Source organism: Ylistrum balloti, unplaced genomic scaffold (assembly GCF_031769215.1).
Source record: "Ylistrum balloti isolate Yb309-2 unplaced genomic scaffold, AGI_CSIRO_Ybal_v1 Utg369810, whole genome shotgun sequence".
NCBI lineage: Eukaryota > Metazoa > Mollusca > Bivalvia > Pectinida > Pectinidae > Ylistrum > Ylistrum balloti.
Genome location: NW_026781983.1, coordinates 383,749 through 409,731, shown reverse-complemented (window position 1 = coordinate 409,731; position 25,983 = coordinate 383,749). Strand labels below are relative to the sequence as shown.

The window sequence follows — 25,983 nt, the reverse complement described above, 5'->3', positions numbered from 1 at the left end:
CGATTCCTCAGAGGCGGGCTGGAAGGCTGTTGATGGGTATGTGACCAACCCTATCACGTCGGACCCGGAGGATGAAAAACGAATAGACAGGGCAAGGTCTAGAGCGAACTAGAGAATAAAACAGTCGGCTTTGAAGGGGAAATCCAGGAGAGGTTCCTATAGTAGGAGATTTAATCAATACATCGTCAGCTCGGTCATCCCTTTGGAGCCCCAGCAGATACCGCAAGGTCAACAACACGGAACCCAGGACACTGGAGGAGAGAATGTCCCGTATTGCAGGGGAAGCAGGCTGCTGCTGCAAGGGCCAATGGTAAGATAAGTAATTCTTTAGGTATTAAGTTTATGGTACAGGATGAAAAGCTTTCGGTGGTAGAGAATGATGTGACTGGGGGTAAGTCTGTAGTGGTAAACAAAAGCACGTGGCAGCACATAGTCAGGCCATGCCCATTGGTAGGTTGAAAGGTCAATATAGTAAGTGGGAGCAGGCAGGAGCGTGTGAAGCGGTGTTGAATATTAACGCTCACGGTTATAAAATTCTGTTCAGGAAGCAGCCTTCTCCGTGTATGTTGTACAATAAGTCGGGGAGAGACAATCCTACATTTGTTGAAGGAGAGATTTTGAGACTGCTCTGCATAGGATCTGTTACGGAGGTAAGTGATCAGCCCCGGGTTGTTAATCCTCTCACAGTGGCGTACACTAGATCAGGTAAACCCAGGATGGTGTTAGATTGTAGGCACATAAACCCACGCTTACACAAGTTTAAATTCAAGTATGAAGATTCTTCTGTGGCTAGGGATGTCTTAGAGGTGGGAGATTATATTTTCACTTTCGATCTCAAATCGGCATTTCACCACATTGAGATATGGTCACTACACCGTACTTATTTAGGATTCTCATGGATTTTCAACGGGCAGCTCAGGTACTTTGTTTTTAATGTTTTGTGGTTCAGTATTTCTACAGCAGGATATATTTTCACTGAAGTGTTGAGAGAGGTTGTTCGCTATTGGCGTTTGCAGGGTCTAAGGGTGGTCATGTATCTAGATGACGGTATCGGGGGAGATGCTAGCCTAGAGAAAGTGTCCGCAGCCAGCAGACTTGTACACGTTACCTTACTAGGGTTCGGTTTTCTCATAGCAGAGTAAAAATGCTATTGGACACCATCACAGGGAGGCACGTGGCTTGGGTATATGTGGTACATGCATGAGGGCATTGTCAAAGTGACAAATGACAGAATTGGGCGGTTACTCAGAGCTTTGACCATTGCCTTACAGTCTATTAATCAAGGTAAGATATTGTTTTCAGCCAGGTGGGTGGCGGCGGTGATTGGGCAGATATTGTCTATGCAAGGTGACCTCGGAGAACAGGTGAGATTGAGGTCTCGATGTTTAAACAAGTGTGTTTTGACAAGAGCCAGTTGGAATGCGTGTGTATTATTGAGTGCCGAGGCTATTGAAGAGCTGAGATACTGGTTCGAGCATGCAGAAAGCATGAATTCGAAAGGCATGGGTATCAAGAGTGACGGTGCATCAGTCAGTACGGTTATAATCTGTACAGATGCCTCAAACACAGGCTATGGAGGTTATGTACATAGTAGGTGTGTCGCCCCTGGTGGGGGTACCCTCGGGGAGGGTGATACCAACGGAGAGCCCATTGACAAATGCGGTATTCCGTGTGGAACAGCTGGTCGTTCGGTGATAGTGAAGGTGTATTGGGCTTATGGGACAGAGAGGATTCCAATAGGAGCACTGCATGGCGTGAGGTGGAGGCCGCCAGGCGAGTTTTGTTATCCTTTGAGACTAAGGTAACGAGTGAAACAGTTAATTTGATAATGGATAGCAAAAACGCTTGTCGTGTCATTAAGGTAGGTAGCGGTAAATCATATTTACAACACGTCGCTATGAAAATTGACAAATTTTCTCGGGAGCGAGATTTGTCTATTAATACCCAATGGGTGCCTAGGGATATGAATAGGTCTGCAGATTATCTCAGCAGGTGCACGGATAGTGACGACTTGGGGATTACAATGGTTTGTATGAAATTTGTAATAAACGCTGGGGTCCACATTCATTTGACAGCTTTGCTTGTGATTACAACATGAAGTGTTTGAAGTTCATTTCCAGTTGGTGGTGCAGTGGCACAGAGGTGGTAAATGCTTTTTCCATATTTTGGTTGGGGGAAAATAACTTATTGGTTCCCCCTCCACGCCTAGTCAACAAGGTTTTACACAAAGTTAAAGCTGAAGGGGCTAAAGGTACTTTAGTGATTCCAGAATGGAAATCTGCTCCTTTCTGGCCTGAGATATGTTCTGGAACTGATGTTCCCAACAACATTATTGTTGATTCGATTGTATTGGGCAATGCTAACTTAACAACCCCAGGTAGAGGTAACAATGGGCTGTTCGGTCGCAAAATACTGGGTTTCAGAATGCTGGCTTTAAGACTGGGTTAATCATGTTCGGTATTTTTTATTTGTCCTGCAGGTTTAGAGCTAAGACCTCCCATCCAGCGAGAGGTAACAAGCGCAGGCGGCGGAGGAGAGAGCAGTAACTCGAGACATTTGGTGGACCGTTTAATGGAGAGGCTTATTCAGAGTAAGAGCAGCAACACGAACAAGAAATATTTCAGTGCTTTCAATAGAAGGCGTGGATTCGGTAAATCTCATGATTTTCCATAGTTGCCTGCTCAACCAATACACATAGCACTATATTTGGTGGATTTACTTGACTATGGGGCTTCGTCGGGTGTTGTAGAATCTACAATGTACGGAATTAAATGGGCACACGACCTCAAAGGGCAGGAAGATCCAACTAGGAACATTTTTGTGAAAAATATTGTGGAATCGGCCAGGCGTACATCTAAGGCTCCTGTTCACAAGAAGGACCCAGTAACCACAGGCATGCTTATTCAGCTTTGTGACAATTTTGTGGGTTCCCAAGGTTTATTGATTGTGAGAGACTTGGCTATGATATTGGTTAGTTTCGCCGGTTTCTTAGATTTAGTGAATTTTGTAATCTTTGTTGCACAGACATTGTAGTAAAGGCAGATCATTTGATTATCAAGATCAGGAAAAGCAAAACGGATCAGTATAGATTCGGGGATCAAGTTGTTATTAGTAAAGGGCATACTTCAGCATTTCCCATTAGCATGGTTTAAAGATACATAAATGCGGCCAGGATAAAGTCTTCTGATGATTGTTTTTTCAAACAGGTTTTTAGGTAAGGGAGCCATTGCAAACTTATATATAAACATAAGCCTTTAAGCTACACAGGGGCGACAGAGGCTATTATGAAACGGCTGAAAACGGTGTCCGATGAATTAGATATGGGATTGCACTCCTTGCATTCAGGTGGGGCTTCAGTGGCTGCAAACAATAATGAGAGTGAAAGGTGCCTTAAGAGGCACGGGCGTTGGAAGTCGGATTCCAGCAAGGATGGGTATTTTGTTGATTCCCTATGGAAGCGTCAGGAGGTCAGTCAAAAGCTAGGTCTTTAAATGTTAACTTCAACACTCTGCTTTCTTTGTTAAGATTTCGACTGCACGGGACACACTAGACATGCAAACATACAGTGGTGTCTTGTTTTACTGAGTAGTATAGAGAAGACACATATATAGATAATCCGTACAATGTAAAGATATGTTTTCTCAACTTGTCACCACAATATCGTCATCATCCATGTCATAGATCTTCAAGAGAATGTAGGACTCCAACATAGATGACTTCATCACGTCTTCGTCTGGACATATAACTGATCCTTCAACAGTAATGTCATAGATCTCCAAGAGAATGTAGGACTCCAACATAGATGACTTCATCACGTCTTCGCCTGGACATATAACTGATCCTTCAACAGTAAGCAGGTCGTTATAGTGGAGTACAAGGTAAATAAGACCAGGAAGGGTAAGCATCCTCCTCTTCATCAACAACAGATGTCATGTTTGGTCAATCCCAACTACTGTCATAAAATGAGATGAACAATAAGCACATTATCCTGTAATGCTAAAATCCTTGTGTGGCAAGATTTTCAATCAGATGTTGATAACTAATCATGGAAATTAAAGTGATACTGCAAACAAGCCCATTAATATTTAGTCAGCTGTGGGGTATGTTAACCCCAGAAGCTGGAAGCTGGAATGCTACTCTTTAGAAATGTGAAATTCACCATAATTGAATTGAATCATGACCATTTTTATTCAGCTTTACATTTTTCTAGTGGCAATTTGTTCCTGTTGGTTTCTTTGTTGACAAAGAAGTAGAGAGTTGTTGTCAGTCAAGAGAGGGGCACTCTAATGAGTTAATCTCTTAATAGATTTAAAGATTGTGTCATTAGTGTTACTAAATCAAAAATTAGCATCCTAAAAGAAGAGAGTGACACAAATCCAGGTGTGCTTCAGCAGAAAAAGGAATACACTAGGATTTGAGAAGATTGAAATCTATCCACATGGACTTTATGCATACATGGAAATTCTGTCATAAGAACATCAGAAATTTTTGCATTTTTTCTGTTTCTGGTTGAAAATTGGCCAGTGGTTTTTACCCAAGTAGACAGAATTTCTGTCTCATAACTTTAAATCAGAAGAATTTTCAGACTTGACAGTTATTGAATAACACTACTGCTGCTGTGGACTTTGATAGTATTTCAATAATCTCATTTTAGTATTGAATCCAGATTTTGTCGATTTCATGAGGTGATTATTCGAGTTGCTTACGAGACAAATTTAATGAACTGCAAAGCAGGTCATGTTAAATTTGTCATTTTATATCAATATATATTCTGCAAATCTGGAATCTGTAGCAAAGCTGATTACTTTTGTTTAAAGTGTAGCATCAAATACGTGAAAGGGTCTTTACAGAATCTATAAAGGTGCATAATCTTACGCCCATATCAATGTTAATTTGGTCAGATTCATGAATGAATGAAACAGGCTAAATTTGGTAGTTTTATGGAGTCCATGTTGAGTATCAATAATTGAATGTTGTTGTTTTGTAAACCAGTCTCACCAGCTCACCTGATTTTATGAGGTCTACCTAATATTGGCCATAATATGGCTTTCTTAAATGCTGACGAATGCTAGAATCTACGGATATTTTAAAAATTGAAGTCTTGAAAAATTAAAAATCAGTTTTTGTATCTTTTATAGACAAAATAATCACCTAAACACATACAGATGTGATGTCTATGATAAAATTGATTATAAGGTCTTTTTGCGAAATGACAGTTAAAAAAACCGTGCCACATTTGCTTTAAAAAGGACCCAATATACTTGATGACTTGAAGTTGACAACACTGACCTGACATGTTACATGTAATTTTATGTAACATTTGTTTATGATTTTCAATTTTAAGCTTATTTGTGTTCCTTTGTTAAAAACCATATTAGAATAATTCATCTGTGTTATGTATTTATGTATTGTCAAATCTGTGTGTGGGCATTCTATAATCAGGTTGTACAAAGTATATAATTCAATTATACATTCTGCTGCAATATTGTATAATTTAAACATTTCAGTATCACTCAAGCTCCTAGTTCACCATGAAAAAACTTATTGTAGTTTAGTTGGAAAAGAAAGTATATTGAAAGTGGTGATTGCTCAAAGAAAATGGTAGACTATTAATAATAATATAAAATATGTATTATGAAAATGTCTTTTGTTTTCAAACAGAAAAGAAAAATTGTCATTTAATTTGTCTGTTGATTTATTTATGTTTTGTTTTTGAAGTAAAATGCATGCAAATATTTATTTCAACCATACTGCAGTCAAACATATTCACAGGGATATTTAAAATATGATTTGTGTGTCAGAAATTTAGTACATCATTTTGTTATGAATATTAGAGAAAACCCCTTGGGAGGCCCCTCAAGCTTCACATTTCAACAAAAGTCTTTTGATAAAGACCTTTTATAACCACTCCCCTACATAGCCAATGGGAGCCAGGTTACCATGGCTACAGCCATTGAATCAATACAGGTTTTGAGGTAAGCCCCGCCCACTTGAGTCAGACTTGACACTTGATGAGAGATATGTACAGCTGCAATCTATATGCCTGGCTGAGCCAGGGTGAAGGTCACAAGAGAACATTTAAGCACATGTGTGTCTGCCAGCTATACAGAAGTACACAGACAAGATGGAGGGCTGTATAGAAGACTGAGATAGTTTGACAATCCCCGACTTACTGCAGACTTTTAACAGAAACACAGGGTTATACTGCAGGGGTAGTATTTAAAGGTATAACTATGTTATTGTACTTGTTTACATGTGTTACTTATATATATACATACACACTAGTTCACTGCTGCCCAGTGTAACAGGGGGTCACTAATACTGAAAGTTAACACAGAACTAAAATAGGTTGGATATTTAGCTAGAATCATATAAATATATATAGGACCAACATTGTCACATCAGTATTATATAAATAGCCATGCTTAGATTAATTACTATGTCATAATTAACATTATGGATGACAGCTGTGAAGGAACATGTAATACATATTTTGTGATGGTACTGTTTTAATGGTTGATATGATAATTCTTATGGATGACTCGACATACTAACATGTGGAATTTGTAAATCTAATGTTATTAATATTCAGAACGCATGAAAATAATAACTACATTAAATTATACATTTCATACCATTTGAATATAAGTATGTGTTGAACACAGATGATCTTAAAGTGTAATTTTTCATCAAGTTTAGCATTCTGACAGTCAAGGTTATGTACTAATGTTCTCAATCAAAATAAGCTTTATATATATGTAGAATATTGTCACATAAAGTTATACAAAATTCATATAAATCAATAGATAGGTCGCCACCAGAAGGAAATCCAGTGACATAAGTAATTCTATATATATATATATGATATACAAAGCTGTTCAGAGAAGTCTTTCCTAACATCCTGCATACGTTTTTGGTGTTCAATGACTGGCAGACAATAAATATCCATGACAACCAAAATAATGCCATATTTCATCTGTTCTTCTTCAGGGCATTTTCTGTTCATGTTAAGCTGGGATATTTAAACCTGTGTGGGGTTAGATTTAGCAACATTTACAAAGCTGTTTAAATTGTAATTGTCATATAACATCACATTTAGGCAAAAAATGTAAAAGAGAAAAAAAAATTAATTACAAGAAATAATTGATGTGTTAATTTCATTTTTGGAGTTGATGTTATTGGACAGATCTGATAAGTTAGGAAATGAAATTCTACACTTGTTTGAAAGATATATGGTTATTACATATCATTACATGGAGACCAATCAGTTTATTGAAATGACAGGAAATATATTAAAACAGTTACCCTAATGCTCCCCTCCCACAGAGTAAGATGTCACATTGAGCAAATTTGATTGGGCGCCTATATATAGCAACCTGATGATACCAATCACATGTATATATATACATGGTAAGCCCTTCTGTGTTGGTTACTGGTATCACCAGATCATGGATAATTTAAACAAGTTAGATTCTTCTTACAGAACATTGGTTTGTCAGATATCGTGGTTTGATTATAACTTTTTTGCTTATTTTGGTTCTCGGAGGCTAAATGCACAGATATCATTTATTTTTTTTAACAGATTGTTTGAAGATGCAGGCCTTTAGAAAACTGAAAATCTTGATTTAATTCTGATCTAGAATGAGAATATGATGCACAATATCATTATTAGGTCCATCTCATTAATCTTCTTGGAAGTGTTCTCATGTAATCAGACCCTTGTAAGACCACTATCTATGACATCATACCTTGTCTTACCTAGAAGCCTTAAGTAAGAGGGGCTTTATGTACTCAGCTTTTACCAAATACAGACAGTGTTTGATTCCCAGATTAGAATAAATAGCTACCGGTACATATAGTCTGGATAGGAGAGTTCGCTGCCTGCATTATGACTACTTTGACTTTCTCTTGGTCCTCTAATTTATTTCCTCAAGAACCCCTCTGCCTTGCCATCCAGGCCAACAAGCATTATTTCTATGACTTAATGTGTTGTAAAAGCTTTTTCCTTGTTTGTTTAATGAGTTTAATATATCTTGTGAACAGCAACAGTCTTTTTGAGACAGGGTCTACTAGTATGGTGGCAACCTCACTGAATGTCATGCTGGAGGTACACCACATGCTATATATTACAGGCAATAGGGTAAAGTGTCTTGCCCGTGGACACAACAACAGCAGAGTACAGGACAGTCCGTGACTGGGATCATTGTTTCTGTTACCTACATATGCCTAGACAGACTTGCCCACTTGACTGAGTGATACTTCTGTTGTCATACACTGGGATGGGAAAGGGGAGATTCAGCTGTCAACAATCATGTGATATCAAGGCAATAATTAATATTACATCAACAGTTCCAAGTATTGTTATTTATCAATTATTGACCTTTGATGAGGTCAATATGGTGTTATCTTTGATGAGGTCAATATGGTGTTACCTTTGATGATGTCAATATGGTGTTACCTTTGATGTGGTCAATATGGTATTACCTTTGATGAGGTCAATATGGTGTTACATTTGATGTGGTCAATATGGTATTACCTTTGATGAGGTCAATATGATGTAACATTGAGCTGGTTGAAAAAAATTGCCCTCAGTCTATACTTTTTCTACCAGGCAGGTCAGTATAACACAATATCGCCTGAAATAGAAAATCCTTATTCTTTTATTACATATATACTGGTAATTTGATTATTGCCTTGTATATAGTTATGAAATAGTCTTATCTTCAAACTACACTAAAACAAATATTCACAACAGAATAGAAAAATTGGAAAACCCTTTAACAAAGAACTACCTAGACTAGTATATCATAAACTATTTGCATATTCTGAGGTCATTATGGACGCGTTGCTGAAAATTTAGAAACGTGAAATTAATATGGTTCTGTTGTTCTAAATTAGGAAACGTGGAGTCCACTTGTTAGATCCACAGGTGACCAATCCTGACAAGGGAAACTCTTGTGTAATATAACACAATATTAGATATATAAGAATTTACAAGAAGGGATAGAGGAAAATAATGATTAACCCTCTTCTGGATGAGATAGGGGATCTCAACCCTCAAGCAAAGATTATTTAGTTTGCAAGCACTCTGATATATTTGATATGTGAAGCCGTTTTAAGTCTTAAGGAGTACAAAATTTAGTATTTATGGTTTTGAGTTCCTACGGTAGTGTTATAAGGATTAACAGAAAATCAACAGGTTTAATGATGTTTGTTGCATTTTGTCCAGACCTGTGTCATGTATCATGGGTCAATAATAAAAACATCTACATTAATTGATTAGCTAGTAAACCAGACTTAAGTCAATAGATTTCATAGGACTTGTCTTTTCATGTGTTTTATGTCAGATGAGCATTGGAATTCCGAAAATGTGTCTTATTTACAAAACAATGTTTCTGAAAAGTGTCCGGAGACCAGGTCAGCACAGCAGGTTTTCTGTGACTCTGTGCACCTAAACCTCTTAGCTTGTTGGTGTGTAATGTCCAAAATTTATCGAAAATACAAATAACATTATATAAATGAAATTTTAAGGCACAGAAACAAAACAAACATGACTGCACAAGAAACACACAAAGGATTGGCCATTTGATTACATGTATATCTGTAGATATTTAGAATTTTACAGATGTATCACAAATGCATTTGTAATATACGTGTGTACAGGTGACATTTATTCATCAAAATCTTCCAGCTTGGCATGGATTTATTCAGTAGGACAGCACTGTCCAAGAGTTCTATGATGAATCCTCCTGATTTAGATACATGTAACATAGATTTAGTTTTCCATAAATTTAAAATTGTCTGATATAGAATATACAAGATCACAATGACTTGACCATATATCATGTTGGTGCTGAAATCTGCCTACATTTTAACAAGGTTAGGATCCCCACTGTACCCATAGGTATCTCACAGCCAGGACATCTGGTGAAGTCGGTAAAATGAGGTTAACAAGGGTAAGTGTGTATTACCTCCCTTAAGGAGAATCCCCACTGTTAATTACATGAAGTCCATATGTGATATCAACACCGATCATGCAACCAGTATTTAGTGGTCTTCATCTTGTGTACATTTTAATAATATTGTGTTCAAGAAGTTTTATGTTTGACGGTTAAACTAAAAATCCATTTAGACTGCTGTCTTTCAAAAGCCTTTTTTTTTTCATTTCGTCCTTGTAATCCAGGGTCAGATGGAAGTCTTTTTTGTTAGAAGCACATTTGTGTGATAGTCATCAAGTTGTAATTCAACGCCATGACACACTTGCACAGTTTGTTGAGTTTCATTCCTGAAATCTGAACATGGTGGAAGTACCGTATCTTCAAAACATCTACAAATAAAGAAAATGTTTATGTTTAGATATAACAAAAATCTAATCAAGAAAATTGTGCTGTACTGATTTATATTATAAAAGTTTTAAATATGGGTTTGTCTCACCTGGGACAAAAAGTCACAGAAGAAGTTCCAGTTTATTGAGAATACAGTAACGGTAGGATGGACAAGACATTTTTATGTGTAATTCTTGTAGTAATAGTTGTGTAATATTGTTTTGATGGAGTTGGTCAGTTAATACTGTTTTTATTGTTTTGTCTCCAGATCCACCATGAGTCAAGGGCGTGGGGAGAACAGCAGAGGTGAGGCAAACAGTATCATCTTTATCATGATAATAATCCGAAACAATAAGTGAACGTCATACATTGAAAAGGAATCCCATTCAATTATTATAGAATTTAGAACTTGATAATGAAATCAGAAATGAAATTCCGTGCTTATGTTATAGAGTTTCATGATAATTTAATCATTAAGATGTCATACACATCCAAAATACCAAAATAGATTAGATATACACCATACATAAGTGAGAAACACCTCTGATTAACTACAGGTATTCAAAATTAAGGTAGACAAAATCTTTCTTTAACATAGGAAAAGAAAATTAATTGGTATTAAAATAAAAAAAATTGTAGTGATTCATCAAATGATCAAAGTCATTCCCAACTCTGATGTCAGTAATAGCTATAATGTAGCTTTAGGCTAGCTGGCTGAAAGAGGACCATATCCTCCTTTCTTACCTCCAACTCTCACCTCCCACACCAAATCTCAGTCATATAACACATGCACTCCCTTCCCTCCAACACTCACCTCCCACACCAAATCTCAGTCATATAACCCACACACTCCCTTCCCTCCAACTCTCACCTCCCACACCAAATCTCAGTCATATAACCCACACACTCCCTTCCCACCAACTCTCACCTCCCACACCAAATCTCAGTCATATAACCCACACACTCCCTTCCCTCCAACTCTCACCTCCCACACCAAATCTCAGTCATATAACACACACTCCCTTCCCTCCAACTCTCACCTCCCACACTAAATCTCAGTCATATAACCCACACACTCCCTTCCCACCACCTCTCACCTCCCACACTAAATCTCAGTCATATAACCCACACACTCCCTTCCCTCCAACTCTCACCTCCCACACCAAATCTCATTTATGTAACCCACACACTCCCTTCCCACCACCTCTCACCTCCCACACTAAATCTCAGTCATATAACCCACACACTCCCTTCCCACCAACTCTCACCTCCCACACCAAATCTCAGTCATATAACCCACACACTCCCTTCCCACCAACTCTCACCTCCCACACCAAATCTCAGTCATATAACCCACACACTCCCTTCCCTCCAACTCTCACCTCCCACACTAAATCTCAGTCATATAACCCACACACTCCCTTCCCACCAACTCTCACCTCCCACACCAAATCTCAGTCATATAACCCACACACTCCCTTCCCTCCAACTCTCACCTCCCACACCAAATCTCAGTCATATAACCCACACACTCCCTTCCCTCCAACTCTCACCTCCCACACTAAATTTCAGTCATATAACCCACACACTCCCTTCCTACCAACTCTCACCTCCCACACCAAATCTCAGTCATATAACCCACACACTCCCTTCCCTCCAATTCTCACCTCCCACACCAAATTTCAATCATATAACCCACACACTCCCTTCCCTCCAACTCTCACCTCCCACACTAAATCTCAGTCATATAACCCACACACTCCCTTCCCTCCAATTCTCACCTCCCACACCAAATCTCAATTATATAACCCATGCACACCCTTCCCTTCCCTCCAACTCTCACCTCCCACACCAAATTTCAGTCATATAACCCACACACTCCCTTCCCTCCAACTCTCACCTCCCACACTAAATCTCAGTCATATAACCCACACACTCCCTTCCCACCAACTCTCACCTCCCACACCAAATCTCAGTCATATAACCCACACACTCCCTTCCCACCAACTCTCACCTCCCACACTAAATCTCAGTCATATAACCCACACACTCCCTTCCCTCCAACTCTCACCTCCCACACTAAATCTCAGTCATATAACCCACACACTCCCTTCCCTCCAACTCTCACCTCCCACACCAAATCTCAGTCATATAACCCACACACACTCCCACACCTCACCTCCCACACCAAATCTCAGTCATATAACCCACACACTCCCTTCCCTCCAACTCTCACCTCCCACACTAAATCTCAGTCATATAACTCACACACTCCCTTCCCACCAACTCTCACCTCCCACACCAAATCTCAATTATATAACCCATGCACACCCTTCCCTTCCCTCCAACTCTCACCTCCCACACCAAATCTCAGTCATATAACCCACACACTCCCTTCCCTCCAACTCTCACCTCCCACACTAAATCTCAGTCATATAACCCACACACTCCCTTCCCACCAACTCTCACCTCCCACACTAAATCTCAATCATATAACCCACACACTCCCTTCCCTCCAACTCTCACCTCCCACACTAAATCTCAGTCATATAACCCACACACTCCCTTCCCTCCAACTCTCACCTCCCACACCAAATCTCAGCCATATAACCCACACACTCCCTTCCCTCCAACTCTCACCTCCCACACTAAATCTCAGTCATATAACCCACACACTCCCTTCCCACCAACACTCACCTCCCACACCAAATCCCACCAACTCTCACCTCCCACACTAAATCTCAATCATATAACCCACACACTCCCTTCCCTCCAACTCTCACCTCCCACACTAAATCTCAGTCATATAACCCACACACTCCCTTCCCACCAACTCTCACCTCCCACACCAAATCTCAGTCATATAACCCACACACTCCCTTCCCTCCAACTCTCACCTCCCACACTCTCCATATAACACACACTCCCTTCCCAAATCTCACCTCCCACACCAAATCTCAATTATATAACCCATGCACACCCTTCCCTTCCCTCCAACTCTCACCTCCCACACCAAATCTCAGTCATATAACCCACACACTCCCTTCCCTCCAACTCTCACCTCCCACACCAAATCTCAGTCATATAACCCACACACTCCCTTCCCTCCAACTCTCACCTCCCACACTAAATCTCAGTCATATAACCCACACACTCCCTTCCACACTCTCACTCCCTTCACTCACCTCCCACACCAAATCTCAATCATATAACATTCGCACTCCCTTCCCTCCAACTCTCACCTCCCACACCAAATCTCAGTCATATAACCCACACACTCCCTTCCCACCAACTCTCACCTCCCACACTAAATCTCAGTCATATAACCCACACACTCCCTTCCCTCCAACTCTCACCTCCCACACCAAATCTCAGTCATATAACCCACACACTCCCTTCCCTCCAACTCTCACCTCCCACACCAAATCTCAGTCATATAACCCACACACTCCCTTCCCTCCAAGTCTCACCTCCCACACCAAATCTCAGTCATATAACCCACACACTCCCTTCCCACCAACTCTCACCTCCCACACCAAATCTCAGTCATATAACCCACACACTCCCTTCCCACCACCTCTCACCTCCCACACCAAATCTTCATCCTTGTATTCTGCCCAGAGTTTTCATGCAGAATGTCATGTAATCTCTCACAAATATTACAGTATATGGTATGTAAACATTATACAGATGACATTATATAAAGTTTTACAGTCTACTGTGGTGTTGTGTATGTTTCATTTCCTTACTGGCTACACCCAGTTGATCCAGACTATAGATGCTAAAACACTCTCTCTACCATATGTTTGGTTTATTTTGCCAAAATTTATAATTTAAACCATGAGCAAGACCAAAAAATATTTCATGATGTAATTCTTTTTCAATTACAATTTTTAGGTTCAAAATGGGAAACAGTTGAAAATAAACTGTAACATGATAGATTAATCCATGAAATGTAATGAATATAATGTAATACTGATAAATAATCAAATGAAGAAAGAAAGAAAAACAGAAAGGAAAAGAAGGGAAGTAAAAGATAATGAACGATATTACTGTAAATGAAACTTCTTCCCAATTAATTTTTTTCATGCTTGAAAAGACTTCTGTGAATCAAAGGTGTTTTATGAACAGTCTGCATAGTGTTTAAAACATATATTGCATTTCTCATAAAAAAATATTCATTATGATGTAGTGACAATATGCTATTTATCAAGAGAACTTTGCGGAAAATTCATTACCAGAAAATTGACTGACACACTTAAACACATCCAGCACTACATGGACAATTCATAATGATACACTCTCTACTAGGTGTTTCACAAAGGATAGAACAATTGTATTAAGGACCTCACAATTTTCTGTAGAAAGTTTTTCACACTATAGGTGTTCCATTCAATCAGCCAGTGTGAGAAGAATTGTTAGTTGATGCTAAAGTACTTCCGACTCCGGTTATGGTGCTTACAACTGATAGTGGTGCTGTGAAATATTGTGACAAGAATTTCCCTTAAGGAGCCCCTCGTATTTACACATGATACACAGGTTGGCTGGGCTGTTAAAGGGGGTCATTGTGTCACTGTCTTGCTGGCAGTGAGAGAGTGAGTGGCTATAGAGATTATAAGTACAATGTAAAATTGTACTATTGATGACCCTTCAAGTAGTGTCTGTTGAAATTCATGCTGATTACACATAGTTTTATTGTTTACTCTGTTGAAGTCAAAAAGCAATTTACTTATTGAAAACAATTTAGGGAAAATGAAAATCAGACATAAAATTGTACACAATTGAAACATTACAGGCACATTGTTACACCATTATAAATACAACTAAATCTGTAAAATATATAGATATGTAAATTATAAGACTTTCATATTTTTGAATACTTTAAGCTTTTAAAATCCAGCTTCTGGTCCAAGCCTGAATGTGCTTTGCTTTGATAATAAGTCATGTCACCTGCAGTAATAATGAAAATTAAACAGTATTACAGCTGTATGACACTGAACTAGAATTCAAGTAAGTGGATAGTGTAAATTTTATTTTTCTATTTAATTAAAAAAAAAATGGCCTGTACTGAAAATCGATAAAAGAATTCATATTATCTGGATCTCTTCATGGAATTTAAAATTTACCCTGGATAATTTTTTGTCTACATAAATGATATAATATTTCAATGTTCAGCAATATGTTTCCACCCAACTTTCAGATTTCATTAATTCATTTTGATATCAGATTTGAAATATAATATATTATGAAAATCTTGTATGAGAAGTTTGTCTCTTTATATTTCAATTTAATTTCTTTACACATTTGAAATGTTGGCTACATTGATTTGTACACAAGGTGGGTTAGTAATCGAGGCTGAACATGAGTGAACATTGTAGTGGGGTAATTTTATCTATAATGTTAGTTTAAGGGACAATTTAATGTAAAAAACCAGTGTAATGTGCACATAAACACTGTGCACAGGTATTTTCGGGGCTGAGAATATAAAAAAAGGCTTCTACTTATATAATGTGAGCAACCCTCCCTGATTTTGCATGATATCAACTCAGTTTGCATTATTATAAACACAGTAATTATCTTATTTATTATTGTTGTTCATAAATAAATTGTTAAATACATTTGTGTCAGGTATGCATATTAGATAATCTCAACAACCATTGATGGCGGCCTCGCCGAATCTTCAATTTTTCCACGAAATTTGAAAACCTTATAGCTACATATTGTGCACAGCCGCTTCAAAAGAAACTGCACACATTACATGTGTATTTACGGTAGTGAAGTTGGAAATTTTTTACCATATTCAAAAATAAATGTAGCGTAACATATACAGAAAATAAATGTAACATATTATATCACAACCTTGTTCTCAAAAATTTTAATACTTCACATGAACAATTTTTGCTGACATATTGACAGAATTAACCACGATTGTGTGATATCTTTTAGAATTCCTGTCTAGTTAGACAGTTATGCCAATTTTTTCGCGAACAGTAGCTGTGCACTGTGACCAATAGTTGATAATTCCCTCATGATAATTAATGATTTTACAATATATTGATAATTATATATTGAAAAACTTTACCGGTTGATGGCCCTAATGACCTTTTATGTGTTGACAGGCCATTAAGAATGTCATAATAATATAACAACATTGAAAACATGAAGCTTCAGTTTTAACGGATAATTTCAAAATGGCAATGATTGACCTATATTGTTATTTATTTTCTTGACACATACTAATTACTTATTGAGGAAAAAAACTAGGCACTAGTTAAACGACAGTTTGTTATCCTTGTGAAACAAATAAATCTTTAAGGTACAAATTATGTCTTTATGATGTATGATGACCACCATCATCCATAATGTTTTATTGTATTTATCTGCCGTTGAATTATTCAAACAATCATGTGTTCTCTGAATGTAATTACAGTGGATATAAAATCAAGTGGGCTACTGGCAAGTGCTATGAAACCGGGATTTCATTAGAAATTGGCCATGGTGGGAAGGATAATCAGGCAGTTATATTAATTCTAAATGTATTTACATGATAACAACATTTGAGCAAAATACATTGTTTAATATGACGGAATAAATCCATTAATGGGAACAATGGGAACAACAGGAACAATGGAACAGCCAGCAAAAGTATTTTGATGTCACGATATAACAGGGTGGCAGGCGTTATACTGTCGCAATTAAATAGAGTATTTAATACTGTTGTAACAAACAGCAACCAGCACATGATAGGTTATAACTGGAGATTGATTGATAGGTTATAACTAGTGATAGATTGATAGGTTATAACTGGAGATTGATAGGTTATAACTGGAGATTGATTGATAGGTTATAACTGGAGATTGATTGATAGGTTATAACTGGAGATTGATAGGTTATAACTGATAGGTTATAACTGGTGATTGATAGGTTATAAGTGGAGATTGATTGGGTTATAACTGGAGATTGATTTATAACTGGAGATAGGTTATAACTGGATTGATTTATAACTGGAGATTGATAGGTTATAACTGATTGATAGGTTATAACTGGAGATTGATTGATAGGTTATAACTGGTGATTGATTGATAGGTTATAACTGGTGATTGATTGATAGGTTATAACTGGAGATTAATAGGTTATAACTGGAGATTGATTGATAGGTTATAACTGGAGATTGATAGGTTATAACTGGTGATTGATAGGTTATAACTGGAGATTGATTGATAGGTTATAACTGGAGATTGATAGGTTATAACTGGAGATTGATTGATAGGTTATAACTGGTGATTGATAGGTTATAACTGGTGATTGATAGGTTATAACTGATTGATTGATAGGTTATAACTGGAGATTGATAGGTTATAACTGGAGATTGATTGATAGGTTATAACTGGAGATTGATTGATAGGTTATAACTGGAGATTGATAGGTTATAACTGGAGATTGATTGATAGGTTATAACTGGTGATTGATTGATAGGTTATAACTGGAGATTGATAGGTTATAACTGGAGATTGATTGATAGGTTATAACTGGTGATAGATTGATAGGTTATAACTGGAGATTGATTGATAGGTTATAACTGGAGATTGATTGATAGGTTATAACTGGAGATTGATAGGTTATAACTGGTGATTGATTGATAGGTTATAACTGGAGATTAATAGGTTATAACTGGAGATTGATTGATAGGTTATAACTGGAGATTGATTGATAGGTTATAACTGGAGATTGATTGATAGGTTATAACTGGAGATTGATTGATAGGTTATAACTGGAGATTGATTGATAGGTTATAACTGGAGATTGATAGGTTATAACTGGAGATTGATAGGTTATAACTGGAGATTGATTGATACGTTATAACTGGAGATTGATTGATAGGTTATAACTGGAGACTGGAGATTGATTGATAGGTTATAACTGGTGATTGATTGATAGGTTATAACTGGAGATTAATAGGTTATAACTGGAGATTGATTGATAGGTTATAACTGGAGATTGATAGGTTATAACTGGAGATTGATTGATAGGTTATAACTGGAGATTGATTGATAGGTTATAACTGGAGATTGATTGATAGGTTATAACTGGAGATTGATAGGTTATAACTGGAGATTGATTGATAGGTTATAACTGGAGATTGATTGATAGGTTATAACTGGTTGATAGGTTATAACTGGATATAACTGGAGATTGATTGATAGGTTATAACTGGAGATTGATTGATAGGTTATAACTGGTGATAGATTGGAGATTGATAGGTTATAACTGGAGATTGATAGGTTATAACTGGAGATTGATAGGTTATAACTGGAGATTGATTGATAGGTTATAACTGGTGATTGATTGATAGGTTATAACTGGAGATTGATTGATAGGTTATAACTGGAGATTGATTGATAGGTTATAACTGGAGATTGATTGATAGGTTATAACTGGAGATTGATTGATAGGTTATAACTGGAGATTGATAGGTTATAACTGGAGATTGATAGGTTATAACTGGAGATTGATTGATAGGTTATAACTGGTGATTGATTGATAGGTTATAACTGGAGATTGATAGGTTATAACTGGTGATTGATTGAGGTTATAACTGGAGATTGATTGATAGGTTATAACTGGATAGGGTTATAACTGGAGATTGATATAGGTTATAACTGGAGATTGATTGATAGGTTATAACTGGTGATTGATAGGTTATAACTGGAGATTGATTGATAGGTTATAACTGGAGATTGATTGATAGGTTATAACTGGTGATTGATAGGTTATAACTGGAGATTGATTGATAGGTTATAACTGGTGATTGATAGGTTATAACTGGTGATTGATTGATAGGTTATAACTGGTGATTGATTGATAGGTTATAACTGGTGATTGATAGGTTATAACTGGAGATTGATTGATAGGTTATAACTGGAGATTGATAGGTTATAACTGATAGGTTATAACTGGAGATTGATTGATAGGTTATAACTGGAGATTGATTGATAGGTTATAACTGGAGATTGATTGATAGGTTATAACTGGAGATTGATTGATAGGTTATAACTGGAGATTGATTGATAGGTTATAACTGGAGATAGATTGATAGGTTATAACTGGAGATTGATTGATAGGTTATAACTGGAGATTGATAGGTTATAACTGGAGATTGATTGATAGGTTATAACTGGAGATTGATTGATAGGTTATAACTGGAGATTGATTGATAGGTTATAACTGGAGATTGATTGATAGGTTATAACTGGTGATTGATTGATAGGTTATAACTGGTGATTGATTGATAGGTTATAACTGGAGATTGATTGATAGGTTATAACTGGTGATTGATAGGTTATAACTGGAGATTGATTGATAGGTTATAACTGGAGATTGATTGATAGGTTATAACTGGTGATTGATTGATAGGTTATAACTGGTGATTGATTGATAGGTTATAACTGGAGATTGATTGATAGGTTATAACTGGAGATTGATAGGTTATAACTGGAGATTGATAGGTTATAACTGGAGATTGATTGATAGGTTATAACTGGAGATTGATTGATAGGTTATAACTGGATTGAAGGTTATAACAGAGATTGATAGGTTATAACTGGAGATTGATTGATAGGTTATAACTGGTGATTAATAGGTTATAACTGGTGATTGATAGGTTATAACTAGTGATTGATTGATAGGTTATAACTGGAGATTGATTGATAGGTTATAACTGGTGATTGATTGATAGGTTATAACTGGAGATTGATTGATAGGTTATAACTGGTGATTGATAGGTTATAACTGGAGATTGATAGGTTATAACTGGAGATTGATTGATAGGTTATAACTGGAGATTGATTGATAGGTTTATAACTGGAGATTGATAGGTTATAACTGGAGATTGATAGGTTATAACTGGAGATTGATTGATAGGTTATAACTGGAGATTGATTGATAGGTTATAACTGGAGATTGATTGATAGGTTATAACTGGAGATTGATTGATAGGTTATAACTGGAGATTGATTGATAGGTTATAACTGGAGATTGATAGGTTATAACTGGAGATTGATAGGTTATAACTGGTGATTGATAGGTTATAACTGGAGATTGATAGGTTATAACTGGTGATAGATTGATAGGTTATAACTGGAGATTGATTGATAGGTTATAACTGGAGATTGATATATTCTTTAACTGGTGTCAAATGATTCAAAATCAAGTCTTGATTGATATTCAGTGTTTTGAAGAAATTGTCCCTATACATGTGCCTTATACTTTTTCAAGAAGCTGTTTCAAATGAGCTTTTCATTTACAGATACTATATCCCTGCGAAGACGCCGAGAACTGCAGCGAATCTTACCTAAGAAGGAAGCAGAGAAGCCAAAGGATGTTGAAAAGCCAAAAGAGAAAGAAAAAGACGGAGAAAAAGAGAAAGAAAAAGACGGAGAAAAAGAGAAAGATAAAGGTTTATACATCAATGTGGTCTTGATTTTATTTTGACTTTGCTGTAGAAGATATGGTTTGTGTACAATGAACATCACAAGATGGGTTTATATGGTGCCATTCATTTGTATAATATCAGTTTCATTATATCTTTGGTAGTCTGTTCGTACTTTTGATGTGTTTGGTAGTCTGTTCGTACTTTTGATGTGTTTGGTAGTCTGTTGCTACTTTTGATGTGTTTGGTAGTCTGTTGCTACTTTTGATGTGTTTTGTACTTTTGATGTGTTTGGTAGTCTGTGTTCCTTCTTTTGATGTGTTTGGTAGTCTGTGTTGCTACTTTTGATGTGTTTGGTAGTCTGTGTTGCTACTTTTGATGTGTTTGGTAGTCTGTGTTTCTACTTTTGATGTGTTTGGTAGTCTGTGTTGCTACTTTTGATGTGTTTGGTAGTCTGTGTTCCTGCTTTTGATGTGTTTGGTAGTCTGTGATACTACTTTTGATGTGTTTGGTAGTCTGTTCCTACTTTTGATGTGTTTGGTAGTTTGTGTTGCTACTTTTGATGTGTTTGGTAGTCTGTTCCTACTTTTGATGTGTTTGGTAGTCTGTGTTCCTACTTTTGATGTGTTTGGTAGTCTGTGTTACTACTTTTGATGTGTTTGGTAGTTTGTGTTCCCTTTTTTTATGTGTTTGGTAGTCTGTTCCTACTTTTGATGTGTTTGGTAGTCTGTGTTACTACTTTTGATGTGTTTGGTAGTGTTCCTTCTTTTGATGTGTTTGGTAGTCTGTGTTACTACTTTTGATGTGTTTGGTAGTCTGTGTTACTACTTTTGATGTGTTTGGTAGTCTGTGTTCCCTTTTTTTATGTGTTTGGTAGTCTGTGATACTACTTTTGATGTGTTTGGTAGTCTGTGTTGCTACTTTTGATGTGTTTGGTAGTCTGTGTTACTACTTTTGATGTGTTTGGTAGTCTGTGTTACTACTTTTGATGTGTTTGGTATTCTGTGTTCCTTCTTTTGATGTGTTTGGTAGTCTGTGTTGCTACTTTTGATGTGTTTTGTAGTCTGTGTTGCTACTTTTGATGTGTTTGGTAGTCTGTGTTCCTACTTTTGATGTGTTTGGTAGTCTGTGTTACTAATTTTGATGTGTTTGGTATTCTGTGTTCCTTCTTTTGATGTGCTTGGTAGTCTGTGTTACTACTTTTGATGTGTTTGGTAGTCTGTGTTACTACTTTTGATGTGTTTGGTAGTCTGTGTTCCCTTTTTTTATGTGTTTGGTAGTCTGTGATACTACTTTTGATGTGTTTGGTAGTCTGTGTTGCTACTTTTGATGTGTTTGGTAGTCTGTTCCTACTTTTGATGTGTTTGGTAGTTTGTGTTGCTACTTTTGATGTGTTTGGTAGTCTGTTCCTACTTTTGATGTGTATGGTATTCTGTGTTCCTTCTTTTGATGTGTTTGGTAGTCTGTTGTTACTTTTGATGTGTTTGGTAGTCTGTGTTCCTACTTTTGATGTGTTTGGTAGTCTGTGTTCCTTCTTTTGATGCGTTTGGTAGTCTGTGTTGTTACTTTTGATGTGTTTTGTAGTCTGTGTTGCTACTTTTGATGTGTTTGGTAGTCTGTGTTGCTACTTTTGATGTGTTTGGTAGTCTGTGTTGCTACTTTTGATGTGTTTGGTAGTCTGTGTTGCTACTTTTGATGTGTTTGGTAGTCTTTGTTGCTACTTTTGATGTGTTTGGTAGTCTGTGTTGCTACTTTTGATGACTTTGGTAGTCTGTGTTACTACTTTTGATGTATTTGGTAGTCTGTGTTGCTACTTTTGATGTGTTTGGTAGTCTGTGTTGCTACTTTTGATGTGTTTGGTAGTCTGTGTTGCTACTTTTGATGTGTTTGGTAGTCTGTGTTGCTACTTTTGATGTGTTTGGTAGTCTGTGTTGCTACTTTTGATGACTTTGGTAGTCTGTGTTACTACTTTTGATGTATTTGGTAGTCTGTGTTGCTACTTTTGATGTGTTTGGTAGTCTGTGTTGCTACTTTTGATGTGTTTGGTATTCTGTGTTACTACTTTTGATGTGTTTGGTAGTCTGTTCCTACTTTTGATGTGTTTGGTAGTTTGTGTTCCTACTTTTGATGTGTTTGGTAGTTTGTGTTCCCTTTTTTTATGTGTTTGGTAGTCTGTTCCTACTTTTGATGTGTTTGGTAGTCTGTGATACTACTTTTGATGTGTTTGGTAGTCTGTGTTGCTACTTTTGATGTGTTTGGTAGTCTGTGTTGCTACTTTTGATGTGTTTGGTAGTCTGTGTTGCTACTTTTGATGTGTTTGGTAGTCTGTGTTCCTACTTTTGATGTGTTTGATAGTCTGTGTTGCTTGTTGCTACTTTTGATTTGTTTGGTAGTCTGTTCCTACTTTTGATGTGTTTGGTAGTCTGTGTTCCTACTTTTGATGTGTTTTGTAGTCTGTGATACTACTTTTGATGTGTTTGGTAGTCTGTGTTCCTACTTTTGATGTGTTTGGTAGTCTGTGATACTACTTTTGATGTGTTTTGTAGTCTGTTCCTACTTTTGATGTGTTTGGTAGTCTGTGTTCCTACTTTTGATGTGTTTTGTAGTTTGTGATACTACTTTTGATGTGTTTGGTAGTCTGTGTTACTACTTTTGATGTGTTTGGTATTCTGTGTTCCTTCTTTTGATGTGTTTGGTAGTCTGTGTTGCTACTTTTGATGTGTTTGGTAGTCTGTGTTGCTACTTTTGATGTGTTTGGTAGTTTGTGTTCCTGCTTTTGATGTGTTTGGTAGTCTGTGATACTACTTTTGATGTGTTTGGTAGTCTGTTCCTACTTTTGATGTGTTTGGTAGTTTGTGTTGCTACTTTTGATGTGTTTGGTAGTCTGTTCCTACTTTTGATGTGTTTGGTAGTCTGTGTTCCTACTTTTGATGTGTTTGGTAGTCTGTGTTACTACTTTTGATGTGTTTGGTAGTTTGTGTTCCCTTTTTTTATGTGTTTGGTAGTCTGTGTTACTACTTTTGATGTGTTTGGTAGTCTGTGTTGCTACTTTTGATGTGTTTGGTAGTCTGTTCCTACTTTTGATGTGTTTGGTAGTCTGTGTTACTACTTTTGATGTGTTTGGTAGTCTGTAGTCTGTGATACTACTTTTGATGTGTTTGGTAGTCTGTTCCTACTTTTGATGTGTTTGGTAGTCTGTAGTCTGTGATACTACTTTTGATGTGTTTGGTAGTCTGTGTTACTACTTTTGATGTGTTTGGTAGTTTGTTCCTACTTTTGATGTGTTTGGTAGTCTGTGTTACTACTTTTGATGTGTTTGGTAGTCTGTTCCTACTTTTGATGTGTTTGGTAGTCTGTAGTCTGTGATACTACTTTTGATGTGTTTGGTAGTCTGTTCCTACTTTTGATGTGTTTGGTAGTCTGTAGTCTGTGATACTACTTTTGATGTGTTTGGTAGTCTGTGATACTACTTTTGATGTGTTTGGTAGTCTGTTCCTACTTTTGATGTGTTTGGTAGTCTGTAGTCTGTGATACTACTTTTGATGTGTTTGGTAGTCTGTGTTACTACTTTTGATGTGTTTGGTAGTCTGTAGTCTGTGATACTACTTTTTATGTGTTTGGTAGTCTGTGTTACTACTTTTGATGTGTTTGGTAGTCTGTGTTGCTACTTTTGATGTGTTTGGTAGTCTGTTCCTACTTTTGATGTGTTTGGTAGTCTGTGTTACTACGTTTGATGTGTTTGGTAGTCTGTAGTCTGTGATACTACTTTTGATGTGTTTGGTAGTCTGTTCCTACTTTTGATGTGTTTGGTAGTCTGTAGTCTGTGATACTACTTTTGATGTGTTTGGTAGTCTGTTCCTACTTTTGATGTGTTTGGTAGTCTGTAGTCTGTGTTGTTACTTTTGATGTGTTTGGTAGTCTGTTCCTACTTTTGATGTGTTTGGTAGTCTGTAGTCTGTGATACTACTTTTGATGTGTTTGGTAGTCTGTGTTGTTACTTTTGATGTGTTTGGTAGTCTGTTCCTAATTTTGATGTGTTTGGTAGTCTGTAGTCTGTGATACTACTTTTGATGTGTTTGGTAGTCTGTTCCTACTTTTGATGTGTTTGGTAGTCTGTAGTCTGTGATACTACTTTTGATGTGTTTGGTAGTCTGTGTTGTTACTTTTGATGTGTTTGGTAGTCTGTTCCTAATTTTGATGTGTTTGGTAGTCTGTAGTCTGTGATACTACTTTTGATGTGTTTGGTAGTCTGTATTACTACTTTTGATGTGTTTGGTAGTCTGTAGTCTGTGATACTACTTTTGATGTGTTTGGTAGTCTGTGTTACTACTTTTGATGTGTTTGGTAGTCTGTGTTGCTACTTTTGATGTGTTTGGTAGTTTGTTCCTACTTTTGATGTGTTTGGTAGTTTGTTCCTACTTTTGGTGTGTTTGGTAGTCTGTGTTACTACGTTTGATGTGTTTGGTAGTCTGTAGTCTGTGATACTACTTTTGATGTGTTTGGTAGTCTGTTCCTACTTTTGATGTGTTTGGTAGTCTGTGTTGTTACTTTTGATGTGTTTGGTAGTCTGTTCCTACTTTTGATGTGTTTGGTAGTCTGTAGTCTATGTTGTTACTTTTGATGTGTTTGGTAGTTTGTTCCTACTTTTGATGTGTTTGGTAGTCTGTAGTCTGTGATACTACTTTTGATGTGTTTGGTAGTCTGTTCCTACTTTTGATGTGTTTGGTAGTCTGTAGTCTGTGATACTACTTTTGATGTGTTTGGTAGTCTGTGTTGTTACTTTTGATGTGTTTGGTAGTCTGTTCCTACTTTTGATGTGTTTGGTAGTCTGTAGTCTGTGATACTACTTTTGATGTGTTTGGTAGTCTGTTGTTACTTTTGATGTGTTTGGTAGTCTGTTGCTACTTTTGATGTGTTTGGTAGTCTGTTGCTACTTTTGATGTGTTTTGTAGTCTGTGTTGCTACTTTTGATGTGTTTGGTAGTCTGTTCCTACTTTTGATGTGTTTGGTAGTCTGTGTTGCTACTTTTGATGTATTTGGTAGTCTGTGTTGCTACTTTTGATGACTTTGGTAGTCTGTGTTACTACTTTTGATGTCATTGGTTGTCTGTGTTCCTACTTTTGATGTCTTCGGCAGTCTTCATTACTTCCATATGACCTTTTTCAGACCTTGCATTTATACTAAGGTATCATAGCTGAGAGTGTGGTATTCATATGTCTGTATATTGTT

The 25,983-nt window shown here is 36.9% G+C and overlaps 1 protein-coding gene across 3 annotated transcripts in view; it reads left to right on the top strand.

Annotated features, from left to right (window-relative positions):
* Positions 1-6,130: 6,130 nt before the first annotated feature.
* The window catches only part of LOC132544809 (MYND-type zinc finger-containing chromatin reader ZMYND8-like), a 58,456-nt gene continuing 38,603 nt past the window's right edge, over positions 6,131-25,983 (top strand). For all 3 annotated transcript variants that reach the window (XM_060208457.1, XM_060208456.1, XM_060208455.1), the window contains exons 1-3: positions 6,131-6,225; positions 10,594-10,631; positions 20,632-20,781. In XM_060208457.1, coding sequence (XP_060064440.1) covers positions 10,601-10,631; positions 20,632-20,781 — 181 coding nt within the window. In that variant the 5' untranslated portion in view covers positions 6,131-6,225; positions 10,594-10,600. The remainder of the gene's footprint in view (positions 6,226-10,593; positions 10,632-20,631; positions 20,782-25,983) is intronic.